We start from the raw sequence: 23,837 nt of genomic DNA, 5'->3' as shown, positions 1-23,837 counted from the left end.
GATGGTGATGTCCATCTAGCGTTTCCTGAGGTGGAGAAACAGATGCTGTGGAAAAGGTCAACGTTTGGACATGTTCTATTTGAGATGCTTGTGAGAAATCCAAGTAGGAAGGCCAGATAAACAGTTAGATGGAAAAAGCTGGAGCTCAGAGGAGCTATCTGGGCGGGATACATAAATTTGGAAGCCTTGAGCTTGTAGATGGTATTTAAATCCTAAATTGAATAATACCATGGAGTGAATGACATACCAGAAGAAGAGTATAGAGTAGATGAAAAGGAACCAGACTGAGCCCTGAAAAACTCTAGTATATAGAGATAGAGTGTGTGTGTGTGTGTGTGTGTGTGTGTGTGTGTGTGTGTGTGTGTGTGTGTGTGTGTGTGTGTGTCTGTGTTTGCATATGTGTCTGTGTCAGTGTCTGTGTTATCAGAAAATCCAAGGGAAAGGAGTAGTTTATTACAGAGAGAGCAGACAAGTGCTAAATGTTACCATGACTCAGGATGGAAGGGTTCTTACTGATTGCAGAAATAGGAGGTCTCTGATGACATGCAGTTTGAGTGGAGAGGTGAAAATGAAAGCCAAATTGGAGAGGACTGAAGAATAAATGGGGTCAAGGAAGTGCAAATTTATGTGTAGGTAACTTTCCAGAAGTTTGACTGTGAAGAAGATTAGAAACATAGGGCTGGAGAAAGATAGGGTGTCATGAGGTCTTTGTGTGTGTGTTTTCAGTTGGATATATTAGCACATGTTTGCTGAAGAATCCAGGAGTGGCCCAGTTAAATAGCCTCTTTTCCTGACAAGTTAATGTTGGCCTGATCAAAATGCAGATCAGGCAAAAAGTCTCCCTCAGGTGTGAACAGTTCAGCAGAGAGAATAAAGACCTACACATCTCAGATTCTTCACCCAGTATCTCAGAAGGCAGTTCTAAAACCCTAAGTGGGTTCACCTACCTTCATTAAAGACTACTTCTCTGGCACCCATATGACACCCAATCTTCAGTTATCTACATCCTTACATTACCTTGATTTTCACTCTAAGGAGCCGAACCAGAAGTAGATAATTCCTTTCAATACAATTCTTTATTCAGTATTCCACAACATACGTTATATTCATGGTCAGTTTTCTGATTCAAGTACATTAATAAGACCACCCACAGGTAAGGCAGCTATTCCCAAGGAAGGGCTGTAAGCCCCACTCCCTCCCTCTCTCCTTCCCACCCTCCCACTTACCCACCTAGACACCAAAAACCCCTAGCCCTGGTCCTATCCCAGCCTCAGTTCAGTGCTGTTTTGCCTCTGCAGTGTTTAGATTTTATTGGTAGCCACCGCTCCTCTGTCATAATGAATCTCATAACAGAAAATAGGTCACACACACATCCGGTCATCCCGTCACGGGAACCTCAGTCTTCCTACGTTGAGGGCTTTCAAGCAGTAATCTAAAATTCACCTGACCGGCAACCCTTTGATTTAGAGGATACGGAATCTTAATTACTGTTTTTATTTTCATATTGTTATTGACACAAAACATTTTACAATCAAACAAGCAAACTTTTAATTCAATAAGGTCAGTGTGATATAGTGAATACAAAACCTGACCTGGATTTAGGAACAGAATTCTATTTCTAGCCTTAGCCTTGACTCCCACGATGCATGACCTTGGAGTAGTTACTATGCCTCAGATTTTTCATCTGTAAAATACCCACTTCCTACCTTGGAGGATGAACTTGAGAATGTCTGTAAGATACTGTGAGGTCTTAGAGGAAGGTGACTGCTGCATTATCACATGTCATTCTCACTAGAATCATGTCGATGGAGATGAATCAAAAGTGTGAAAAGTAATGAATAATATTGGCTTAAAATAAGTCAGATATATTTGTGTCCACACTGAACATGTGAATGACTCTAAAAGACTGTGTTAACTAACCCTACTTATTTCTGGTTGTGCTTCAATCTCACTTTGAATGTTAACTCTAAACCGCTAACCTGTTTCTTTCCCTTTATTCACTTTTTTCCACCTACCATTGCATGACATGCAGGGTCAGTTTTGTGCATGACACCCGCTACCAGTATTGGTAGGTTCCAACCTTTTTTTATTTGTCTTTTATATTATGTACAATACCTTCACTTGACTGAGATTTATCTCAAAGATCGTAGAAATGCTGTAGGAACTGGTAGATCTGAAGGCTTATTTGGCTTTAGAGTTAATGTATAGGTTTCAAAATGTACTTGTATACTGAAGACAATGACCATCTTAATGTGACTAGAACAACCACTGCAAGACATAAAACCACAAGTACGAGTCTGCTTTTTAATGATCTGTATTTTGTTTCTCTTTATAGTTTATATGGTTTAGCATAAGGAAAAAAAAAAAGCTTACTTTATCAGAGAGGCAGGCTAATTTCATCAATGTTTTAAAGTTTCATGTGGTGTGCCTTTATCTCCTCTTTGCTGTGTGTTAGAGTTATCAGAGTTTCCCAGAAGTATTTATTTTAAAAAATTATAAATGGATGTATTTTGAAAACAAATGTCTCAACTGCCTTGCTTTATTATCCTTTTTAATTTTGTGTTGATTTATTTGTGATGAGTATTTGTACCTTACCATTCCCTTAGACATTAACTTTTAATAGTACATACATAAGCTATCCCCACACATTCCAATGCCTTGGTACGAAAGTCTGTCTTAAGGACATATGGATTAGTTCCACTTAGAGTAAAGAAAAATAAACATTGGCAAAATTTGTCTGGCTGTTTCACAGTGACTGTGTTACAACTTACATCAAGGCCATGAATTCTGCTCCACTGTTTATTGACCCAAATAAACCACAATCCCCAGTAATTCCAGTTCAAGCAGGCAGGCCCAAATCGACCCAAAACATTCAATTTAACTGCAATTAATTCCAAGAAAATTCTAACCCAAATTAGGCCTACATTATCGAGGCTTTGATGTTTTAGAATGATGATTAAAAGTGAATATTGCATAGTCTTACTTCATTTGGACATTACAATTTCGCGTTTTGGGGAGCACCGTTTATTACAGACACTGTAGACTCTGACTTGGGAACGATCTAGTGCTGGAGGTAAAAGGGTTTATAAATACTTCAACCAAAGTAATCTGCTTTGGCCTTTCTGGGAATCACTGATGATGTTTTAAAACTTCCTTTAATTGTACTTGTAATAAGCTATTTTCCCTTTTTTTTTATTTCTCTCCCATATGCTTCCTTGCTTTGCATTGTGATTGCATGCCATCTGCTGGTTTAACCCATGATGGCTTGCTGCTCTGATATTCACCATATGCCAAAATGCCACTTCTGTTACCGTAACGCTACACCCTCCTGTTCATTGCTCCCATGGTCCCCCTCCTGAAAGTACCCATGATGCACAGCGCTACGTCAGCCACTGTCTCTGCGGCAACAGCTCCTGCAACAAGTGCCCCCTTCGCAGCAGCAGCCACAGCCAATCAGGTTTGCTCCTTTTAAAGCTTTTCTTTCACAAATCCCAAACTCTAAATGAGTGCTGATAGTTTAAAAAAAAAAAAAAAATTCTCAGGGAGAATTTTTTTTTTTCATGTTTATCCATCAGATTTTATTTTATTTTATTTTTTTGATTAGTTTATGGCCAGCATTTGTGGACAGGTTGCACTTATTTAGAGTTAACATTTACTGCAAATAATGATGTAGCTGTGTTTCGTGTTGCGCTGTTCGTTTCCGTACCTAATATTGTGTGATTAACCTGACAGGCTTACATTCCTTTCAGGGCAGCATTATGCATCCAGGGCTTTGTGAATTGTCACAGAAAAATCAGAAAAGCTCACCTGGGAGTGCTTCAGAGCTGGCTGTATTTGGATTCAGTTCATTCAGAGACCCTATTATCTGTTGTGAAGGAAAAGAAAATTCTGCTCTTAGAAAAGTCTCCCCTTTTCCCTTAGTGTCAAATTTGAGGTCTGAATGATTCTTGTTAACATTTCACCTGGGTCCTATGTGCTCCCAAACTCGCTTGGTTCCCAAGTGAGAGACAAACGGTCCTGGAAGAAGAGTACCGGGCCACCGAGTTCACAAAGGCTGCATATAACTGACTAGGGGCGTGTAATTCTTTTGGTTTAACGCATGTGCCAGTGAGACCTCCGATGGACTCTTTCTCAGGGAGGGCCAGCTGGCTGTTCCCTGTCGTCACAGGCTGACTGTAACCCTAACCCCGGCCAACCAACTTGCAAACATGTGCTTCTGGTCCCAGGAGAGGCGTAAAAGCATAAACTCTCACACGCCCGGAAAAACACTTGATTGCGCATGCTCTCCCTTCACACAAGAGCCATTCTGGTTTTGCTGTGAGAGTAATGGGGTTTTTTTCGTTTTGTTTTGTTTTGATTTTTGTTTTAATAAAATCAACTGTACTGATAAAAGATGACAAGACATATATGAGGAGGTGGAGGGAAGGTCCCAGCTAACGGGATAAATTGGAAAAAATCATGTCTGGGCATAACTAGCAGATACCAAACTACATTCTGCAGGTGGGAAGGGCTGAGTCACGCTTCTTTCCCAGTTCTAGTGAATAAGTGATTCCAGAGCTATAGGTTTCATTGCTGAAAAGATAGGCGTGAGTGCACTTATATGAAGGACTAAAAGTAAAATCCTGTGAGCTCCTCCTGTGCCCTCTGAATTGTGATAAAGCAGAAAAGATCGAGGAGGGAGGGAGGGGAGGCCAGGCGGGCCCTCAGAGGCAATACCAACTGCTGACAAGGCTTTAGCTCTTCACTCGCCACCTCAACATGCCAGCTTCCCTCTAAGGAAAGCCAGCCCAGCTTCCAAACAGACAGAACAAAGAACAGCAAATCACTTTCTTAGCTGCGAAGATTTTTTTAAATGATGGGATGGCAGAAGGGAGAGACAGTGTGCGTCCTTCCATCATTAGGTTCAAAGCACCTCTTTTCACATGGTCATTCTTAGTAGGGAAACTGGAAAGGTTTCTTTTATGTCTAAGTCCTGTCTTCCTGAACCATGTTTTTGCGATTTGGGGCAGAAGTTTTATATAAAGTCTCTTCATCAGAAAGCAAGTTTCAAGCATAATAGAGTGTTCGTTACAATGGAATGTAACGTTATACTTTACGGCAAGTTAAGCACTTCTAATACAGAGAGCTCTTTCCTGGGAATGGAAAGGAAGTCAAGATAAACAACTATTTTGGAGTTTTAGGATAAGTCCCTTTATTATGATAAATTCTTGATCATGTATCATAAATATTTTTCCAGCCTAATGATTCTTTGGCTCAATTTGGTAGAAAAAGCTGAGATTGCATACGTATGCGTAGGTTTATGTATGTGTGTCGGGGAAGCATAACTATTCAGAAGCTAAAATATATCACTTTTCAGCAGAGTGTGATTGGTAAAGGAACTAACAAGTTAACTTCAATTAAATCCAAAGAAGTATAATTACAGGAGTACCTGACAGTAGCTTCAAGAATCCTAGATTCTGCATTTTGCAGTTTATCAGATGTAATCGTTGCTGGACTGCACTTCAGTGATGACTCTTAATGAAGGTCTGCCTGCACATGAACACAACAGAAAAAGAAATAGTAGTAAACATAAATTTTCAGATATGATATTCTTAATGTATTTTCAACAAGTTTCAAAGAGCAAAGCAGCTACAAAAGAACTTGGAAATTCTTTTAGTGCCCAAGAGTTCAGAATTCAGAGAGACTTCTGATGGCTGTGAAATGACAAGTTTTCATCTTATTAAGATTTTGCCCTTTAAACTCACACTGAATCATGTCCATGTGAATTACATGTCATTTAAACAAAATGAATCTGTTTCCTCACTTGTAAAAGGAAGATTAGAACTAGATGGCCTCCAAGGTCCCTTTCAGCTCTAAGATTCAACAAACCTATGGTTCCTTAGCTGCTGTGCTAAGCCCAACGCATGAGATTATAAAGGTAAACACAAACAGAGTAGAAAGTGGTGCTAATGATTTCAGAGTTCAGGGCATGATACGCATCCTCCCTTCTTTCCCTTCATTGAGCCATCTGTCTTTAACACAAAATGTGGTAGGGTTTTGACAGTTTTTTGGTTCATTTGATCAATTTAGACTGTCAGTTCAAATAGTTCAAATCTCATAAGTATTTGTAATAAGATACAAGTCATTCAGAGAAGAAAGAACATAGACCAAAACATCCCATGACAGCTCCTCCGGCCCAGGTTTCCTTCACATGTTACCCCATGGTGAGTCAAGTTAAGCCAGCAATAAATCTATAAATTCTACCCTCAGGGCTTAATCAAGGTGACAGCAATGAAAGTTTTAACTGAACTTAGACTTGCAGTTTGAAATTAAATGACGACAAGATCCAAATACTTCTGGGAAATAGAAAATTATTTTTTGGTTATTTAGCTCTGGGAGTAGATATATAAACAAAAATAAAATAAACGAATTTACCAACAGCTATCTCCCGTTTCAATTAAGGTCTTTGGGCCTTAATATACAAGTTACACCTAATAATAATATTATTATTATTAACAAATTACTTATAGATACAAGATGCTATTCTAAATGGTTTCTCTCTTATATAATACATTACATATTTTTATACATCATATTTTATATATCATATGAGAAAGAATACGTATGTATAGGATACACTCAATCCTTTCTACAGTGTTATAAATATTACTGTCATCCCCACTTTATAGACAGTAAAACTGAAACCAAGGTTAACCAACTTAGCCAAAGTTAAATATCTAATAAATGGTCTTGCTGGAATTTAAACCCAGGCAGTTTGATCCCAGAGGCCTTGCTCTTAACCACCATGCTACACTGCCTCTCTCTATAGTTATAAATGAACAGAAGTCACTTTTTCCACAGGTAAAACTGTCTTTAAAGTGAAACTCAATAGCAGCAAGCTCTGTTGCTTTAGGGAAAAATGAAGGAGTTCTGCTAATGCAGCTCAGACTGAGGTGAATTCTAAGCTGGGGAGATGAGCTGAATCTGAGCAGAGCTTCAGGCTAGTTATGTAATAGTCAGGTCACATTTAGAAACCATATACATAGTTGATATATATTAATTATGATATAGAACTATTTATTAATAGTCTATGTTATATTATACCCAGCGAGTAGATTGATAATTATGAATAATTTCTGTACAAGTAAGATGAGAACTAAGACGAGAAGTGAAAAGGAATTAGTCATTAGTCCTGGTGAAGCAGATTCATGGGCTTCTTTTGTGTGAATCCATGGCCCTGGACTTTACTCCCAGCCTCTGCCACTCACCTCACAAGTAGCATCGTGACAAGGGAAATCAGAAATGAAAACCCAGGTACTATGTAAGTCAGTCAATTTCAGTCCGCTAATAGAAGGTCAGGATGTATATATACATCTATAGATGCCTATATTGAAGCCAATTTAATCTTAGAGTATACAGTGAAAGAGGAGAGGTCAGCAGCTTAGTATATGGATTATCTAGTTTTTTTTTCACATTATAAGAAATTTTATTTAATAAAATGAGAGTGCAGATTGAAATCCCTCTATCTTGAATTATTATGGTACTCTATACTGTCATTGCTTTATTATTTTTTTACTTCAAAAATACATTCTATTTCAAAAGGGGAGAAAATAATTTCCTAGTAAATATATTTCAAATCTTAGTTTCTTCATTTATATACAGAGATTATTCACCTTGCCTGATAACATCCTTGAAGGCCCAATCGAAATACAATTTGTATTCTGAGTCAAACCTGAACCCCTGCAGCTAGAATTTCTTTTTTCTATCCTCTGAATTCCACAAGGACTCTATCTGCGTGTTCCTTAAAGCATCATCATTAGTTAGATGGAATGACAGTGCTGATATACAACAAAGGTGGGGAAGTGTAAAGCTTAGCAGAGAAAAACTAACAATCCCGTTGGCCAGAGCACCAGTTTTCGTGAGCGGCTACAACATAGGTTTGATTCCGACTGTGTAGGACCTTAAATGACAGGGTAAAGGATTCGCTGGCCTTTATTTGGCCACTGAAGGTTTTCAAGCAGCAAAGTGACGGAACACAACTCTGAGAAGAGCAGGCAGATGGAGTCAAGGCAGGAGAGTCTGCGGAGACCATGGAGAGGCTTTCACAAGAGCCTGAAGTGGGACAGTGGCAGCTGGCGAGTGGCCGACTTTGCCTTGCCTTTGCCTGTTACATAGGGAGAGTCACGTTTAGCCAAAGAGAAACATAAAAATGGTTTCATACTATGGCAAAACCTGTCCAAATAAATGTCATGTAGCAGAAGAAGAGATTTGGGCTGACATGAAAGGTTAACCACAGGAAGTTGCCTCTGTAGGACCTGAATTTAAGGATAGCCTTTGGGTGGACTCCCTGGGCAAATGCCTCCATGGTACTTGCGCCTAATATGCGGCTCCCCACTCTCTACCCGAATGAGACATCAGAGCCACAAAAGCTCAAACACCTCCCAGGCCTTTGCCTGGAAGAAAGGGTCCCTTCAGATTTGGAGTGAATACGTGTTGTCCACGTGTCCACAGTTAGAGCTATGTGGACGCGGAGGGCAGTTATTCATCTAATTCATTCTGGGTCATGAGTCCATGCTAGGAAGGCAAATTCTTACATACTGGATATTAGGAATATTTTAATGGAGCATCCCACACAGTGCCTTTAAAGCTGGTGAAATCAATTATATTTCTGGCAATATGTTAACAACACTAATTACATCTCCAAAAAGTGCTGATTGGTGTTTAATTATGACCTCAAGGTTTTATCACATCTTCCGAATCCTCTTCCAAAGATTAAATCCATTCAACAGAAAGGTGGCCTTAGGAAGAGTTTATTGAAAATTAGTTAATAACATATTATACATTCCATTTATTGGGGTATTTGGTAAGTCAGAAAATCCCCATTTTCCAGACATGCCTGATTAGTATATATATAGTAACAATTTCAACGGTATCTTACCAGACAAAATAATTACATGCAACCAGATACCTATATTATGATTTATCAGGCCTGCTACAGATTACTAAAGGGAGATGAGAAAAGTTTAAGAGCATCAGATTTTACTCATTTCTCACATATAAACATGAACACAACTTCAAAGCTATTTGTATATAGATTCTTGGACTTCTATATACAAAGTTATGGTAAATCACCCCATCCTAACCAAGAAGTCTAGAAAAGTAAGGTCATGTTTTACTTAATCTCTCATCTCAAAGAGTTTTCTAAAACATCTATTATTCAAAGCCATCTGTTAGGACTATATTCAGACAAATGTAGGAGGCATTAAACATTACCCACTATTCACCACTTGACCCATTTGGAGCCTGTGTTTTTTCACAAGAAAAATCTGGGTTCTGCAAAGCCCAGGCGTGGGAGGAGTAGACCCCTGTTAGTTCCCTCCCCTGAAATATACAGTAGAGCGACTGGCCTCCCTGCATGGATGATCAAACTGTGAACCACTCCTTTCTCGCAGTTTGCTGGGTCCTGAGAACAGTCAACAGAAAGCAGCTGGGCCCCAAGTATGTTGCGCTCTGAAAGGGCCTGGACAGCAACTGTCCAAATCCAGGGCCTGTAAATAGTGCTCAGGCTGAGACACCATCTCAGCATCATAATATGCTAACACTGTTCGGCCCTCTCTAACTTTGTGCTGATATTCTAACTATAGAGGAAGGTTCCGTTTCAGTAATGGATCTGGTTGCCTCAAATGAGGTAGAATCGCCATGTCAAATATTTTGTGGAGAGAGGGAGTGTGTGTGTGTGTGTGTGTGTGTGTGTGTGTGTGTGTGTTTGTGTGTCTGTAGAGAAAGAGGGGTGGAGGGACAGAGGAGAGAGAGGGAGATTAACTGGAGCCTGCTGTATAGCTCTTCAAATAAAAAAATCAAAACAATAAAAATGGCGGCATTTGCGTTCAGTTAACACCATTGGTTAAAGCTGCTTGGCAATTTGAGTCTAAATTCCATGGCGCAACGTGGCTGGGGCACTGGAATCCAGTCTTGCTAGTCTGGTGGAAAAAAAAAAAGATGTTTAAGGTGGAGAGGAGAGGTGGGAGGGCCGCTCCGTATGTCTTAGGTGGAGCTGGATCTGTGAGAACCATATAGAGGCAGATTATTTTTTCTCTTCAAGAAAGCAGAAAATAAGAAGAAAAAAGGCCTCTTATTTTCCTGCCTCAGGAGCAGCTGCTTTGCAGAACTACCATGAGGTTTAATTAATATATGTATTTGCAGATTCTCCAAGGAAAGGCTAAGTTATGTTAAGTGCTGTAATCTAGTACATTTTCATTTTTCATGAATAATTTACACCTACCTCATGGTGAGAAACTTGAGTAGAATTCTTTTGTATACAGCACCTAAAGACATAATATCAGTTCCAATTTTGTGCAGTTGAAGAGAAAATGTCAAGGGTCCTTATGTGGAACTTGACTGCCCGGTGGATCGTCCTACTTATTTTACTTCAAATCCCATCCTCTTTTGCATTTTGATGGAATTTGGGGGAATCTTTTTAGATTGAAAAGTTATATTCCCAGTAGTACTTTGACTTTTGTTGACCATAATAAAATCATGCTCATTTTTCTAATTGTAGGTTTTCTCTTTTGAGAGGAATAAATACACAGTTCATCCTATATGTGTGTTTATTTCCAGCTCTAGATTTGTAAGGAAAGAGGGACTAGGCACAGTGCAGGAATTTGGATCCATTGCCAAGGGTTGAAAGATGAATGGGGTCTCGTTTTTCATAAAAGTTGCTATGAACAGAGAAAATTTTTGACTTATAGTCATCTATTTCCCCAAGTTTTGCCACTGCTGCCTGCCTTCCCACACTTCTACCTGCATGTTTGGGGAAGTTGCCAGCCTTGCCGTGTGGGTGGATGGGGAGGAGAGATCCTTGCCGTCTCCTGACACAAAGCTGGGCTGACTGTCACTTCACTTACTGGATATGACGCCATGATGAGTCAAAGACAAACTGGCATGAGGTCCGGCCTCTCAGCCTCTTCCAGCATTCTCTCTGGGCCACCTCTCAGGAGTCAATGGCTTCCAAGGTCAGACCTGGCTGAGTCTGCTGAACATTCTAGAGGCCACCAGTGTGGGGAGGTGCTAAGGGTACCCAGGAGTTTACTGCCTAGTCAAAGAGATGTGAAGCAATCAGACAATGTCACAAAGTGAAATAGTCAAGGATTCAAACATTATTGCATGGGAAGTAAGCTCCACGGCAGAGCCTTGCCCCTAAGTGGGAGGGGGGGGTAAATTAGGAGTTTGGGACTAACATATACACACTACTGTGTATAAAAGTGCAGAGGCAGGTCTTGAAGGATGTGTAGGAATTAGATAAGGAACTGGTGAGGTTGTTCCTGACCAGAGTGAGATGTAAGGGGTAGAGCTGGGGGTGGGGTAAGGGGCAAGGAGACTGGCATTATAAATGTACCAGCATCATGCTTTACATGTGTTCTCACATTTAACCCTATCAGATGGGCCCTATTCTCGCTCTTTAACATGTGAAGACATCAAGGCTCAGATGTGGCCGTGGCTCTAATCAGTAGAAGGGCCTGCATTTGACCTCAAGACTCTGACCCTGAGGTCAGTGCTTCCCCCTTATCCCACCTTCTTCTCCAGTAGCCTTCACGGCTCAGATAGGAGTTTCAGAATCAGTTTCGGACTTTATCCCACAAAAGATGCAGACGGAGCAGCTATTACTACATCAGATCTAAAGTGGGGGGGGGACAGTGTAGCTCAGACGCACTAAAGGCCACACTGCACTGAGTGCACTGAGGGAGTGAAGGGAAGATACACGTGGGCAGGACCAGAAAATCTCCTTGAGCAGGTGAGGAGAGGTTAGGTTACTGAGGAGGTCAAAAGGCAGGCTGAGGGCAGGGCAGCAAAATGCGAAACGAGAGACTTGCAAACACTCATCTACAGGAAGTGAGTGGGTAGGTGTGAGCTGGGATGGGCTGAGCGCAGGTTAACTGGTAAGGAAGCTACTTTGTTGATCAAGTGATAAAATTGGGAGAGAGAGAAAAGGGAAAATGTGGGCAGGAGAGGATGAATACATTCGTCCCCCAGTATCTGTGGGGCATTGGTTCCAGGACCCTGAGTAATACCAATATCCATGGATGCTCAAGTCCCTTATATAAAATGGCACATTTGCATATAACCTACGCACATCCTCTCTTATACTTTAAATCATCTCTACATTACCTAGGACAATGTAAATGCTATGTAAATAGTTGCCAGCGCATGACAAATTCAAGTGGTTTTTTTTTGGAACTTTCTGCAATTTTATTTTTTCACATATTTTCTATCCATGGTTGGTTGAATCCATGAATTCAGAACCTGAAGATATGAAGGAGGACAGACTGTAACTAAGAAAATCAAGGAAGTTCAGGGAGGCATTTTGATCCTTTACTCTCCCAGTGGCTCTTGCCAGTTTCTATAGTATCTGTGGATTCACCAGCTCTCAGCTCCCCGCCACATCAACCTTCTACAAGACATTTCTCCCGATGACTTACATAAATAGAATGGCTCCTGTTGACACTTCGTCACTTTTATTTGTAACTATAAAGGAGAAATTTGTTGCCCGGTATTTTCTGACACTGGTTTATGAAACACTACAGCTAGTCTAGCACTTAGAATCCATCATGCCTCGGCATCACATATAATATGCTGAAACTTTTGGTCTGTCTGTTTTAAATCTCAGTGATCAAATTATAGTATTATCGTCACTCTCCTTGCTCTGGAGTTTCCAAAGATCTCTGAGTTTATGTCGATGAGCTTCCTATAATCAAATACAGACACTTTTCAGTATTTACCACAATGCATTTCTGGAAGCAGCATCATTAAGCTGAATGCTGTAAAATGTCACCCATTTTCCCATAGTCACTGTTGCCTCAGGCACTGCAGGTCTGACCCAAGACCTGCATTAACTACGTCAAAGCTATGAAAGGCGATAAGTCAAAAGAGCAAACTGACTACAACCATGCCGTACTTCTACAATAACAGAAAAGGGAAATGATGACGCAAGTTACATTATAAATTGGAACAAGACCCCAGGATCAGTAAGGTGGCTTACCCAAGTCACATAAATAATAAGAGAGCCAGGACTAGAACCCAATTGTCTGTGTCCTGCCTAGGGTAGTGTTTTTTCCCTTTCACCACACTGCCTTCCTGAGAAAGTGCTTTAAATGATCATTAAAGGGACCCCAAAGTACTACAGAGCATACAGACAGCACAAAGATAACACAAGCGTCTCTCCATGAGTAAGCTCTTACCAAGTGCCAGACATCATGCTAAGCTTTTATACGAATTATCTCATTAAAACCCAAAATGGCCCTGTAAGGAAATATTCTTCTCCCTAATATACAGATAAGGAGACTGCAGCTTTGAGAAGCTGAAAAACTTGTGCAAGGTCATCTATTAAGTGGCAAAACCAGATATACAACCTCCCCCAAGCTCCTAGCCTTCCATTTTATAATGAGGAAAAGGACCTACAATGGTTAAGTGACTCATTCAAGGTTACCTAAGGGATTAGAAACTGATCTCCTAACACCATGCTTAGTCCTCTTTCCCTCCCTCAAACCACCATCCAGCATGAATATGCTAGCTACACATTTTTTTGAACAGTCAATAGATTTTCTTCCTCCTTAAAATGTAGAAAGGTTTTGGAGGAATCAAAAAGATACCCAAGGATGTTAAACTCAATTCCTTCTTTTTCTCAAAATATTGCTCATAACTCTTCCATTAGTCATTCTTTCAATTCTTGTCATTGTTATCCCAAGATATTTGAAAGGGCCGGAGAACCACTTTAGTTATGAAGATCCAGGAGAAAAGGAATTGCTTGAATCAATTCCTATTGTTCATCTTCTTTTCTTTGGTCTTCTCTGACCCCTGTAACATTAAGGATGGCCTTGAACAAGGAAAGAAGTTAAAATAGGGAGATCTAAGGTGTGTGTGAAGAATGAGAAGAAAACCCTACCATATTCCTTTGCCTTGGAAAACTGTGTTTAAGAATTGCTTTCTTGGGCCTCCCTGGTGGCGCAGTGGTTGAGAGTCCGCCTGCCGATGCAGGGGGTTCACTTGTTTTGACCATAGGGTTTTGGATACCTTAAAGGGGATTTCCTTACCCTCCATCAAACTAAAACAAAGCAAAAAAAGAAAAAAAGAAAAAACCAGAAATGTAGAGGGAGTAATTAAAATTTGAAGGTTATGAAAAGATAGTAATAGAACCAGAAGATTCGCTTCCTGTGTTAGGTAGATATCTTTCCTTGTGTAAGTCTTTTGGGTAAGGAAAGGAGGGTTGCCAAGTCAATTGAGATGTTTTTGAAACAAAAAAAAAAAAAAAAAAAAAAAAAGAATAGAAGAATTGCTTTCTTTTTTTTTTTAAACATAAACTCATTTTTCCTGCTGGTTATGTGAACCTATCTGAGAAGAGGTGAAGGTTTGAAAATTGAGGTACGGGTGTTTATTAGACAAGACTGGGTGTGCAGAAGCGTCCATAAATAGTGGTTTGCTCTAAGCCCAGTGATCTAAGAATTATTAGTAAATGCTATACCTTGTCAAAATATTCATATTCATGTTTTGTGGCATAGCCTAGGAAATTAAAATAGGTGAATTATTACCACAGGATAACAGTAGCATCTGCTTACTACCACCAAGCACTTGTTAATTACATTATCTAAGGCTCAAAACTACTTATGCATTAGGGACAACGTTTGATTCCCATTACAAAGAAGAGAAATACTAAGAATAAAAGATGTTGAATCACTTACCCATGGTAACACAGTTATTAGGTCTAGAAGCTGGGTTTGAACTGGATCTAAATTTAAAGAGTAGGAGATGCTGCCTCCCATGGGCTGTAACTTTTTTTTTAACTTGATTTTTTATTTATTATTTAATTTAATTAATTAATTTATCTATTTGGCCACACCCTGTGGCATGAGGAACTTCCCGGACCAGGGATTAAACTCGTGCCCCCTGCAGTGGAAGCGTGGAGTCTTAACCACTGGACCACCAGGGATGTAACTTTCTATTGCAGTAGACTTTGATCACTGTATGGTACTGGATGTTGATGCTTTTATAATAAAAGATTTTAGTTTGGAAAATGATTAATATGAATGCCAGTCAAGACTTTCATGAACAATAACGAAGTTCAGCCTATATTTATTTGGTTGTCAGTGACGGGTCAAGATATACATACACAGAAAGGGAAGTGCATTTGACATCTTAGAAAATCCTAATCTCATCAAAATCAAATTTATTATCAACACATATGGAGTGTCATACAGATCATATAATATTTAAATGCACAAAATTATTATTTGAATGCCTATTTAAGTAGAAGCTGAAACCAAATTTTATTTAGGATTATGAATTTTCAAATAAATAGACCAAGGGAAGGGAAGCAACATTTATCAAAAAATACTACTACATATCAGACACTTTATATACATTATTTAATTTAATATTCAGTAGAACTCTGTGAAGTGTCTCATCCATTTTCCAGAGGACAGCAAATTTTAAAGAATAATGTGCTTAAGATTCAAGCAGGTTGGAAGTGGCTGGACAGTTTTAGAACTCAGGTTCACTGATCTCCAAATCCTGTTCTCTTGTGTCTCCACCATATTTGAATTAGATTGGAGCTTATGGTCAATGTAGGACTGGGGTGAAGTTCTTTATATGGTTCCCTTAAAAACTGCTAACTACTGAGTTTACCTATTGGTTTACAAAGTTTTAACCATTTAAGAAGAAAGTTCCAGTAGAAGCAAACCTTTTTAAAATCCAAGTTCGATATCAGAAATGTCTGAAAATATGGTTAGTTGATGAGACCAACAAGGAAATTCAAATTTCGGTCCAGTAAACAAGAGCTAGAAAGTAGATGAATGAGGGCACCATTTCACCCTTCCAAGGGTGGTAAACTGGCAAGAAACTTCTGTAAAAAAAGAGTCTACCAGGAGGAGTCCTTTCATCCAGGACTCTTCTTTTTTTTTTTCTAAACAATAATTTTAAAAGAGAGATACTGTTTTTCTCCACTGTTTTCACAGAACCTTACCTTCATATAAATCTCAGGTTAAACGAACATCACTACTTGATTCGTTCTACTTGAGAAGGAATGTTTCGGGCAGCCTGGAGGAGGCAACTGTGAAAGGAGTGACTAGAGGTTAATTCAGTTGTAGGTAAAACCATAGAGCTCAATTCCACAGTATCCCAAGGAATCGATGACGATTCAGGTACGCAAACAGAAAAATTCCATTTTGAAGCCCAAAATGGGGAGCATAAAAAGAAGGACGGGAGGGAAAGAAGGAAGGAGGGGTTAAGTATTGGCAAGAAAGGAGAAGACGGAGTTAGTGATTAACGGGCACAGAGTTTCAGTTTGGAATGATGAAAAGTTCTGGAGATGTATGGTGGTGACAGTTGCACAATAGTGTGAGTGTACTTAATGCCACTGAACCATACACTTAAAAATGGTTAAAATGGTCAGTTTTATGCTCTGCCTACTTTACCACAATATTTTAATTGGGTGAAGGATCTGAATAGACATTTCTCCAAAGAAGAAAGAATTAGGATTGGAAAGAAAGATGCCTAATTATATGTAGGTTTTTGTTTTTTTTAATCCATAGTATAAAATTATTCTTTTCACATTAAAAATTATTTATTGTTGCTGTGTTTTCCTTTAAGAGTTCTCTTTTCATGAAACAGGTAACTGAGGGCAAATGCAAATTCTTCCTCAGTGAATCATGCAGGCTAGAAGCTGAGTCTATTCTGAGGCCATAACAAAAGCCCACTGTTAACCCAGTGCAATGCATCTTCATACTTTTTCTCAACAAATGTTTATAAAGAGCCCACTATGTGTCATGTGAAATTCAAAATTCTGGGAATACAGCAATGAACAAAACAGTCCCTGTTCTTGTGGCTCTTACACTGTCAAGGGGACAGGCAATAAACCAACATGTAAGTAATTACAGTCAAAGTAATTATTATATAATAAGGATCATCTCAAAAAGTAGAGAAGCTGAAAGAATGGGCCTAAGCACTGAGCTTTGAGGGAGGACAGTTAGTAATAGAGAAATAAGAGAGAATGTAGGAGCTTGCTTTCTTCCTTTGGTTTCTATTTTGCCATCTATTATACCAGGATATTTAGGGCACTTTCTGAGGAGTTATTAGGGCGGACAGATGGCAACCTGGTTAACTACCCACCACACTGCAGAGGTGCCAATGTGGTACAAGCAGAGTGAGACACTAAGGCCCAGAAGGGTCACAAAGCTGGTTGGTGGCACAAACAAGCCTCCCGAAATTCCACTCCAGGACTCTCTTTGATTTTTCCTTTGCACCATTATTTTACACACATTGAGTGGTTTTGTTCATCTTTCTCTCGCTCTCTGACACACATACACAAACACCCAGGCAAAGAACTAAAAAGGAAGAAAACAAAACAAAACTACTTTTGCTGGAAATTTTTAAATGGCAGTGTCATCCTATCAATTTGAGAAATGTGGAAGATGACTACAATACACAAAGGCACACTTCACGTCCTGCGCATGACATTAACTTACCCTTCTTTTCACTGAATCCCAGCATTTGGTTACTTTTCTGCCTCTGGTGTCTTAAAAGCCAGCTCTTAGCAGACTAAATTATACATTCTGCTCCACTGTTAAAATGAATACTACGGCCAAGATGTGCCCAGGATCCTAAGTCTAACATAATGGTAGTGGATACAAAAGCAGGGCGCTGAGCAGGATTGGGGACTTAACGTTGAATCCAGCAGGACCTTGATTCTGTGATTTTTCTTGGCCTGATTCTTCAATTTATTACTGGGAGCAAAACCCCATATTGAAAAAAACAGGTTTAAAGGAATGCTTTTGGAATTTCTTTTCAGTCGCTGCATAAACTGGTTTTTAAAGGTAGAAACAATGTTTTCTTAGATCCTCCCTTCATGTCCAGAGGTCACCTTCCCTGAATTAGCCTCAGATGTGGGCAGCCTGTCTAATCCCAGACAGCCTTGTTTGCTCCGTATCTCACTGCACGTATTCTGAACTTAATATTTTTAGAAAAATATCTTATTACCTTTTCTATAATATTTTACAGTATTTTTAAATAGTGTGGCCCAATTATTATATATTATTTCTTGATGTAGTAGAGGAATTCAGCCTTCCTTAATATACATACAGTCCCTAATTTTAAAAATGTTTGTTCAAAATTCCCTTTGCCACTTGGTTTGGAACTCAAGTAATTTTCCTATGGAGACAGTGGTGGATTTGATGGTTAGGTCTCCAGGCTGGCCTATAATAGTTTACTTAACTGGTGACATTGCTCAAGGATAATATTGTGCTCACAGCATGAAAGAGGCTAAATACCATGTTCATGGATGTTTCTACATCTTTAGGATTCAAGAAAGATGCCAAAAGCATATGCTTAACCCAAAGCCCCAGACAGCGTGTGATAGGAAAGTCCTTCACCTTTTCCACCAGCTGAGGGCAGAGGAACCACAGTCTATGGTTCATTGCGTGATTGGAATGTTTGTTGGGGAAGGTGTGTGGAGTAGGAATGGGATGCACGGCGTGGAACCAAGAATGCCAGAGAATGAATAGGAAGGTAAAAGCTGGAACCTGGTCCTGGGTGGCCACCAGATGCATTCACACCACCCTCTTTCTCATTTGCCTTAGATGCTATAACTGATTTGCCAATTTCTTTTTTCCTGGCTGTCGTGTGGCCCTTCCAATCTAGCATTTTGTTTTACTTCGACCTGCTCTGGCACCTGCAGAGCAAACATGGTCTCATAGCCCCTCTCTTCCTGAATGAGCACACAACACTCCCGAATGCGATTTTCTTTTCAACACCGCTATAGCAACAGGGGGAAGCATGAGGAACACAAAATCTCCTCTCAAATGCCTTTCCTTTCTTCCTCATAAATATCATTTTGAAGAAAAAGTCACCCATGAATGATGTATGGATTTTTAGATGATCTGAGGTGTAGATTCCATGTCACCATGAAAGCAACAGAAGTAAGCCTCAGAATTCCCTCAGGGGTGGAGTTGGGAATCATGATCAAAGCATCACTGCAATACTCACAAGAGCCTGGATTTTTCCAGGTGACTTGGACTCATGCAAGGAGTGGAATCTTACTCAAATCAAGAAGTTCCACATATGTATTTTATCCAGATAATATAAATTGCCAGTGTGGACCCTCGTCAGTAATTTTCAATGAGGCCAGTGTTATTGCCTTTTATACAAAAACTCAGTTAGTAGTATTTTAAATGATAATTCTTAGAAAGTATATCTGAAAAGTCTTTTTGCTCAAATATCGTAGAGTGGAAAATATCAGACAGTCACGAGTCATCAGCAAAGTGATATGTCATTGAAAACAGAAGAATTAGGGTTTTAAGTGTAAACTTTATATTAATGACAGAAGGCAAAACAATAATCTGGACTGAAGTACTCTTTAAGTTCTGCTAAATATTGTGGCCTTCCCACCAACCTCAGGTTGCTCTTCCCAAGAGTGAAACTGGTTGTCACACTTGAGAATTTTCTCCCACAACCCAGTATATGCCTTTTCTGTATAAATAAAACTCCACTTGGAAAACAAGTCAAATACGGCAGAAGACCCTGCCCTGCCCTGGAAAAACGTACCGCTCAAATAATGAATGTGACTGGTTTTCAAAGTGTCTTTTCATGCACCTCTAATTATCTTTGAACCTTTTATACAATTAAAATTTACAAATACTGGGGCTTCCTTGGTGGTCCCCCGGCTAAGACTTCGCCTTGCAATGCAGGGGGTGCGGGTTCAATCCCTGGTTGGGGAGCTAAGATCCCACAGGCCTCGCGGCCAAAACACCAAAAACAGAAAACAGAAGCAATACTGTAACAAATTCAATAAAGACTTTTAAAAAGGTCCACATCAAAAAAAATCTTCAAAAACAAAATTTACAAATAGTCATGAAATAAGTCAAAGTTCTTGAAAGTGTTCATTGATCAACACATATCATGAGAATTACTCTGATAACATATGTCCACCAAGAAACCAAAGGCATTTGCTTTCGATGTTAATAATTCATAGTATGCTAATCTATAGTAATCTACCCTAGAATTAAGTACAGAATTCTCTGGCAGCCAAAGATGTACAAACGTCTTTCTGCTTTTGTATAGTTTGCTTCAACCAAAATACAAGTTTCACCTCTCAGACAAAACCAGGGAATTTCAGACAGTAGAGGATTCCATGGAGAAGACGTGTGGAGTGCTAGGGAGAAGATGCAGAGAATATTAAATAACGCAGGGCCTGGAGGACGGAGGGACGCCAGTGGAAAGTAGCGAAGAGCGACATGAGTGACAGAACAAGAAGAATACCGTGAATACAGACAAAGATACTGGGATGGTGAGCAACAGCCTGGCCTCCTTAGCTTGGCCATATTTTTAGGAAATTCCATCCAGTTGTCTATTTTTAGATTAATAATAAGTTTTGTTTAAGGAGACAGTGAAACATACCTTTCTTTAATTACCTTCTGAGGAAACAGGGCCCTGTAACCATGAGAAGAGATTTCTAAGAAATATTCTAAGTCTAGAAGTTTTCTTCAGGTGCCATTTTTGTTTATCTGCCATGTTTCCATCCTCTGAGTGATTCTGCCCCCAGCCTGGAATATTTTTCCTTTTATCTATATAGAACATGGGGATGGGGATGAATGTTTCTTTTTCTTGGATATTCCTGAAGCCTTAGCTGCTCTGAAAGGGTAAGAGATGTAAACTCTCCAAGGGGTTCTCTTCCTGCCTCCACTGCAACCTCTTGCTTGTGAGAAGCCTGTTGGTCTTCTGTAGATGCCAACATTGTGGCATTATGCCTCGGTAAGTTCTTAATTATTCAGCCGTCCATGCAACCAGTAACTAAGAAGTGCCTCCTATATAGCCAGTCCCATCCTTTTTACTAGGGATCTAAAGAGGAATGAGACAGTGCCCCTGTCCTTATGAAATTCGGTTGTGCTGTGGACCCAGTTAATGCAACAGCCCTGCTTGGAAATGTCTGCTTGAGCTCTTATGCTAATGGTATGCAGATCCACTGAGATTCCTTCAGATTTCAGCAAGGCCACACAGATATTTGATAAGGTATATTATATCTACCTCTCCAAACTCAACGTTACAAAGACAGTTAGTATTGAATTTTTAACTAAAACATTCATTAGCCCTCTTTTCTAACTGTTTCTCGTGGTTTGGATCCCTAGAAACAGTTGGTCTTTTCACTGAAATGTTTTTTTCTATCATTTAAGCCAAGCAGTAAGAATTCTTACTGAATTTACTACTGAACTAACATTTTAAAGGATAACTCATCTGACATCTCTGAATGTCTGCAATGAACACATTTACACAAGAAGTGCGAACATGTCTAGAAGTCATCTAGAAGCTCACAATTTCCAAAATTATTTATATGTACATTTCCTGGAGATCAGCCACAAGGTAGAAAACTCAGAAAGTATTAATACTTGATACCTGTGAAGCACTGAGGAAATTATATGTTGATTTGTCTTCTTTGAACCCTCTTGCATGAGTGCTAGTTAGTTCCGCTGTTGAGTTCGTGGTATTCATGCTTTCAAGTTCAGTGTTTCAGCCTCTGCACAGACTATTTTGCTTTCAACTGAGTGCATTTCTCACTCTGGTCAGCTCTTTTTCAAGTGCACACCAAAGGTAAGGGCACATCGATGGCTCATTCTGAATCCATCATCATCTTGGAAAAGACAAGGCAACATGTATATTTCACATCTGGTGAATCAGTCAAGGGAGGGTCAGTAATTTCTTCTTAGGTAGAAGGTACCGGTGGGTCAAGTACCCTGTTCCTTTGGGTGAAAGCCAAACGTCTGAAAGTTGCAGGATGAACTCCCCATTAGACGTGCTCTCTTGATCCCGCCCACCATCACCAGCGCTGCCTCCCTGGATGATGCCTTCAGCCTTGGCTGCTGCCCGGCTCAGGAAGCTAGCAATCCAGGCTTAGTGGATATCTCCTTCAAGAAAGTAAGGCTCAAGGAGAACACAAACTAGCAGCTCATAGCTGAATTCAGCCCAAAGATATATCTGACCCATACAGAGTTGTTTTCCATAATGTGAATCAGCAGCTGAATTTCCAGCTTCTTTTGGCAGATGGAAAGGCCAGGCACTATAGAGCCCAGGCTTCTGCAGGTGACAGGTGGCTGGAGGTGAGTTCCTGCTGCTCCATTCCTTCTAGGCACGGGCCCTTCCATCTGCCACACTTCCAGGCTGATCCACCCACTTATGCATATTTCCTGCCTGGCCCCAGTAGGCTTAGTATTCAGGCAGTGCCTAACCCGGTCCTCTTTGCGATGAGCTTGACTGCCATTGCACTGTGAGTCAATGGTAGGCATTTCACTGGGGATGCAGGGGTTATTAAATGGCTGCTCATAACACATTTGGTGGGGAAACAACCCATTTGATGTTCTTTGAGGCCATTCATATTTTGTCTTCAGTAAATAAAAATGAGACTCATTGTGTCCTGGGCTCATATGGGAATAATTTACAGATGTGGATTAAGCAGAATCTTTACATTCTTAAATCCAACCACCTGAAGGAGATGTTCATTGCTTGATAGACTCTGTTGCAGCCAACTGATATTTTTGCCTGCAGACACTCTTGTTAAAACTAGAGGGTCCGGGCTTCCCTGGTGGCGCAGTGGTTGAGAGTCCGCCTGCCGATACAGGGGACATGGGTTCGTGCCCCGGTCCGGGAGGATCCCACATGCCGTGAAGCGGCTGGGCCCGTGAGCCATGGCTGCTGAGCCTGCACGTCCGGAGCCTGTGCTCCGCAACGGGAGAGGTCACAACAGTGAGAGGCCTGCGTACCACACACACACACACAAAAAAAAAACTAGAGGGTCCACTGAAGATTTATGAATGCAGTCATTTTTTGAGATCAAGTGTGTCTTTGTCTTAAAAACAGAATCACCGATTTGGTGGGCATCAGCTATTCTCATTTTTGTGTGTTCTCCTTTTAGTGGAAAAAGAAATTGAAAATAATGCTTTCAGTTCAAGATTTTGATTTACCATAAAAGGTTAGCTAGAATCTTATTTTAATAATTTAATCCCGATCTTCATCTTGATTCTGTTATAGAAAATAATACTTATTTGAGGGACTAGTCTATCAGAGAGATGAACAGAAATACAACTTGTTCAGTATATTCGATTTCTTTCCTATGATACAGCTTGCCAGGGCTCCTTAGAAGCTGAAGCGGTGGAACTCTGATTGGGTAGGGGCTTCTGCTGTCATAAGCAGACATGTTTGCAGCATCCATCTGGAGGAGGCCTAGGGTAGGATGTGGTTGACCACCCAGGCAGGGATGACCTAGCAGGGAGCCTAGCAGCGCACAGGTCCATCAGCAGTTGCTATGCACCTGGTTCTTGCACACAGTCATTGCTGCCTCTCATCCAGTGCTCCAGGCTCTGTTTGCTTTAGGCCCTACCCCATGGCCTCGCCTTTCCCTGATTCCCAAGCTCCCAGAGGGGTTCTGAGCACTGACCTCCACTGGCACCCTGAGAGGCGCAGACCTGCTCTTTGGAATCACTGTCTCCTGGTCCCATCGCAGACTGTCACTACACCCTGGAGGGGATTCCCAGGCCAGGGAGCAGAGTGAGCTAACATCTCTAAGCTCATGCTGGTTTGCACAAGTACTTGGTATATTGTGCAAGCCAGCTGACACTGTTCATGCTGCCTTCTCCATGTCTGTGAAATATGACCGGCAATACTGACATAGCTCTTAAGGCTTTGATAAAAATTTCTTAGTACCTCCTGGAAAATCAGGGGAGTATCTATTAAAGTTAAAACAGAGACAATAATGATGCTTCAGGGAGGGGACTTTTAGGGGACCTAGTGTAGTAGCTATTTCTCTGACCTCTACATATGCTGGCAGT

The 23,837-nt window shown here is 40.3% G+C and overlaps 1 protein-coding gene across 4 annotated transcripts in view; it reads left to right on the top strand.

Annotated features, from left to right (window-relative positions):
• MBNL2 (muscleblind like splicing regulator 2) overlaps nucleotides 1-23,837 on the top strand; it is a 154,207-nt gene that overhangs the window by 124,379 nt on the left and 5,991 nt on the right. Inside the window, exons 7-8 of one of the 4 annotated variants that reach the window (XM_007466269.1) lie at nucleotides 2,033-2,068; nucleotides 3,363-3,457. The exons of 2 other annotated variants lie outside the window; for them this stretch is intronic. In XM_007466269.1, the coding sequence (XP_007466331.1) occupies nucleotides 2,033-2,068; nucleotides 3,363-3,457 (131 nt within the window). The remainder of the gene's footprint in view (nucleotides 1-2,032; nucleotides 2,069-3,362; nucleotides 3,458-23,837) is intronic. One more of the 4 variants, XM_007466268.1, reaches the window with a different exon arrangement.

Source organism: Lipotes vexillifer, unplaced genomic scaffold (genome assembly GCF_000442215.2).
Source record: "Lipotes vexillifer unplaced genomic scaffold, Lipotes_vexillifer_v1.1 scaffold705, whole genome shotgun sequence".
NCBI classification, from domain to species: Eukaryota; Metazoa; Chordata; class Mammalia; order Artiodactyla; family Lipotidae; genus Lipotes; species Lipotes vexillifer.
Note: the sequence above shows the minus strand (reverse complement) of the source record. Positions and strands in the feature narration are given on the sequence as shown.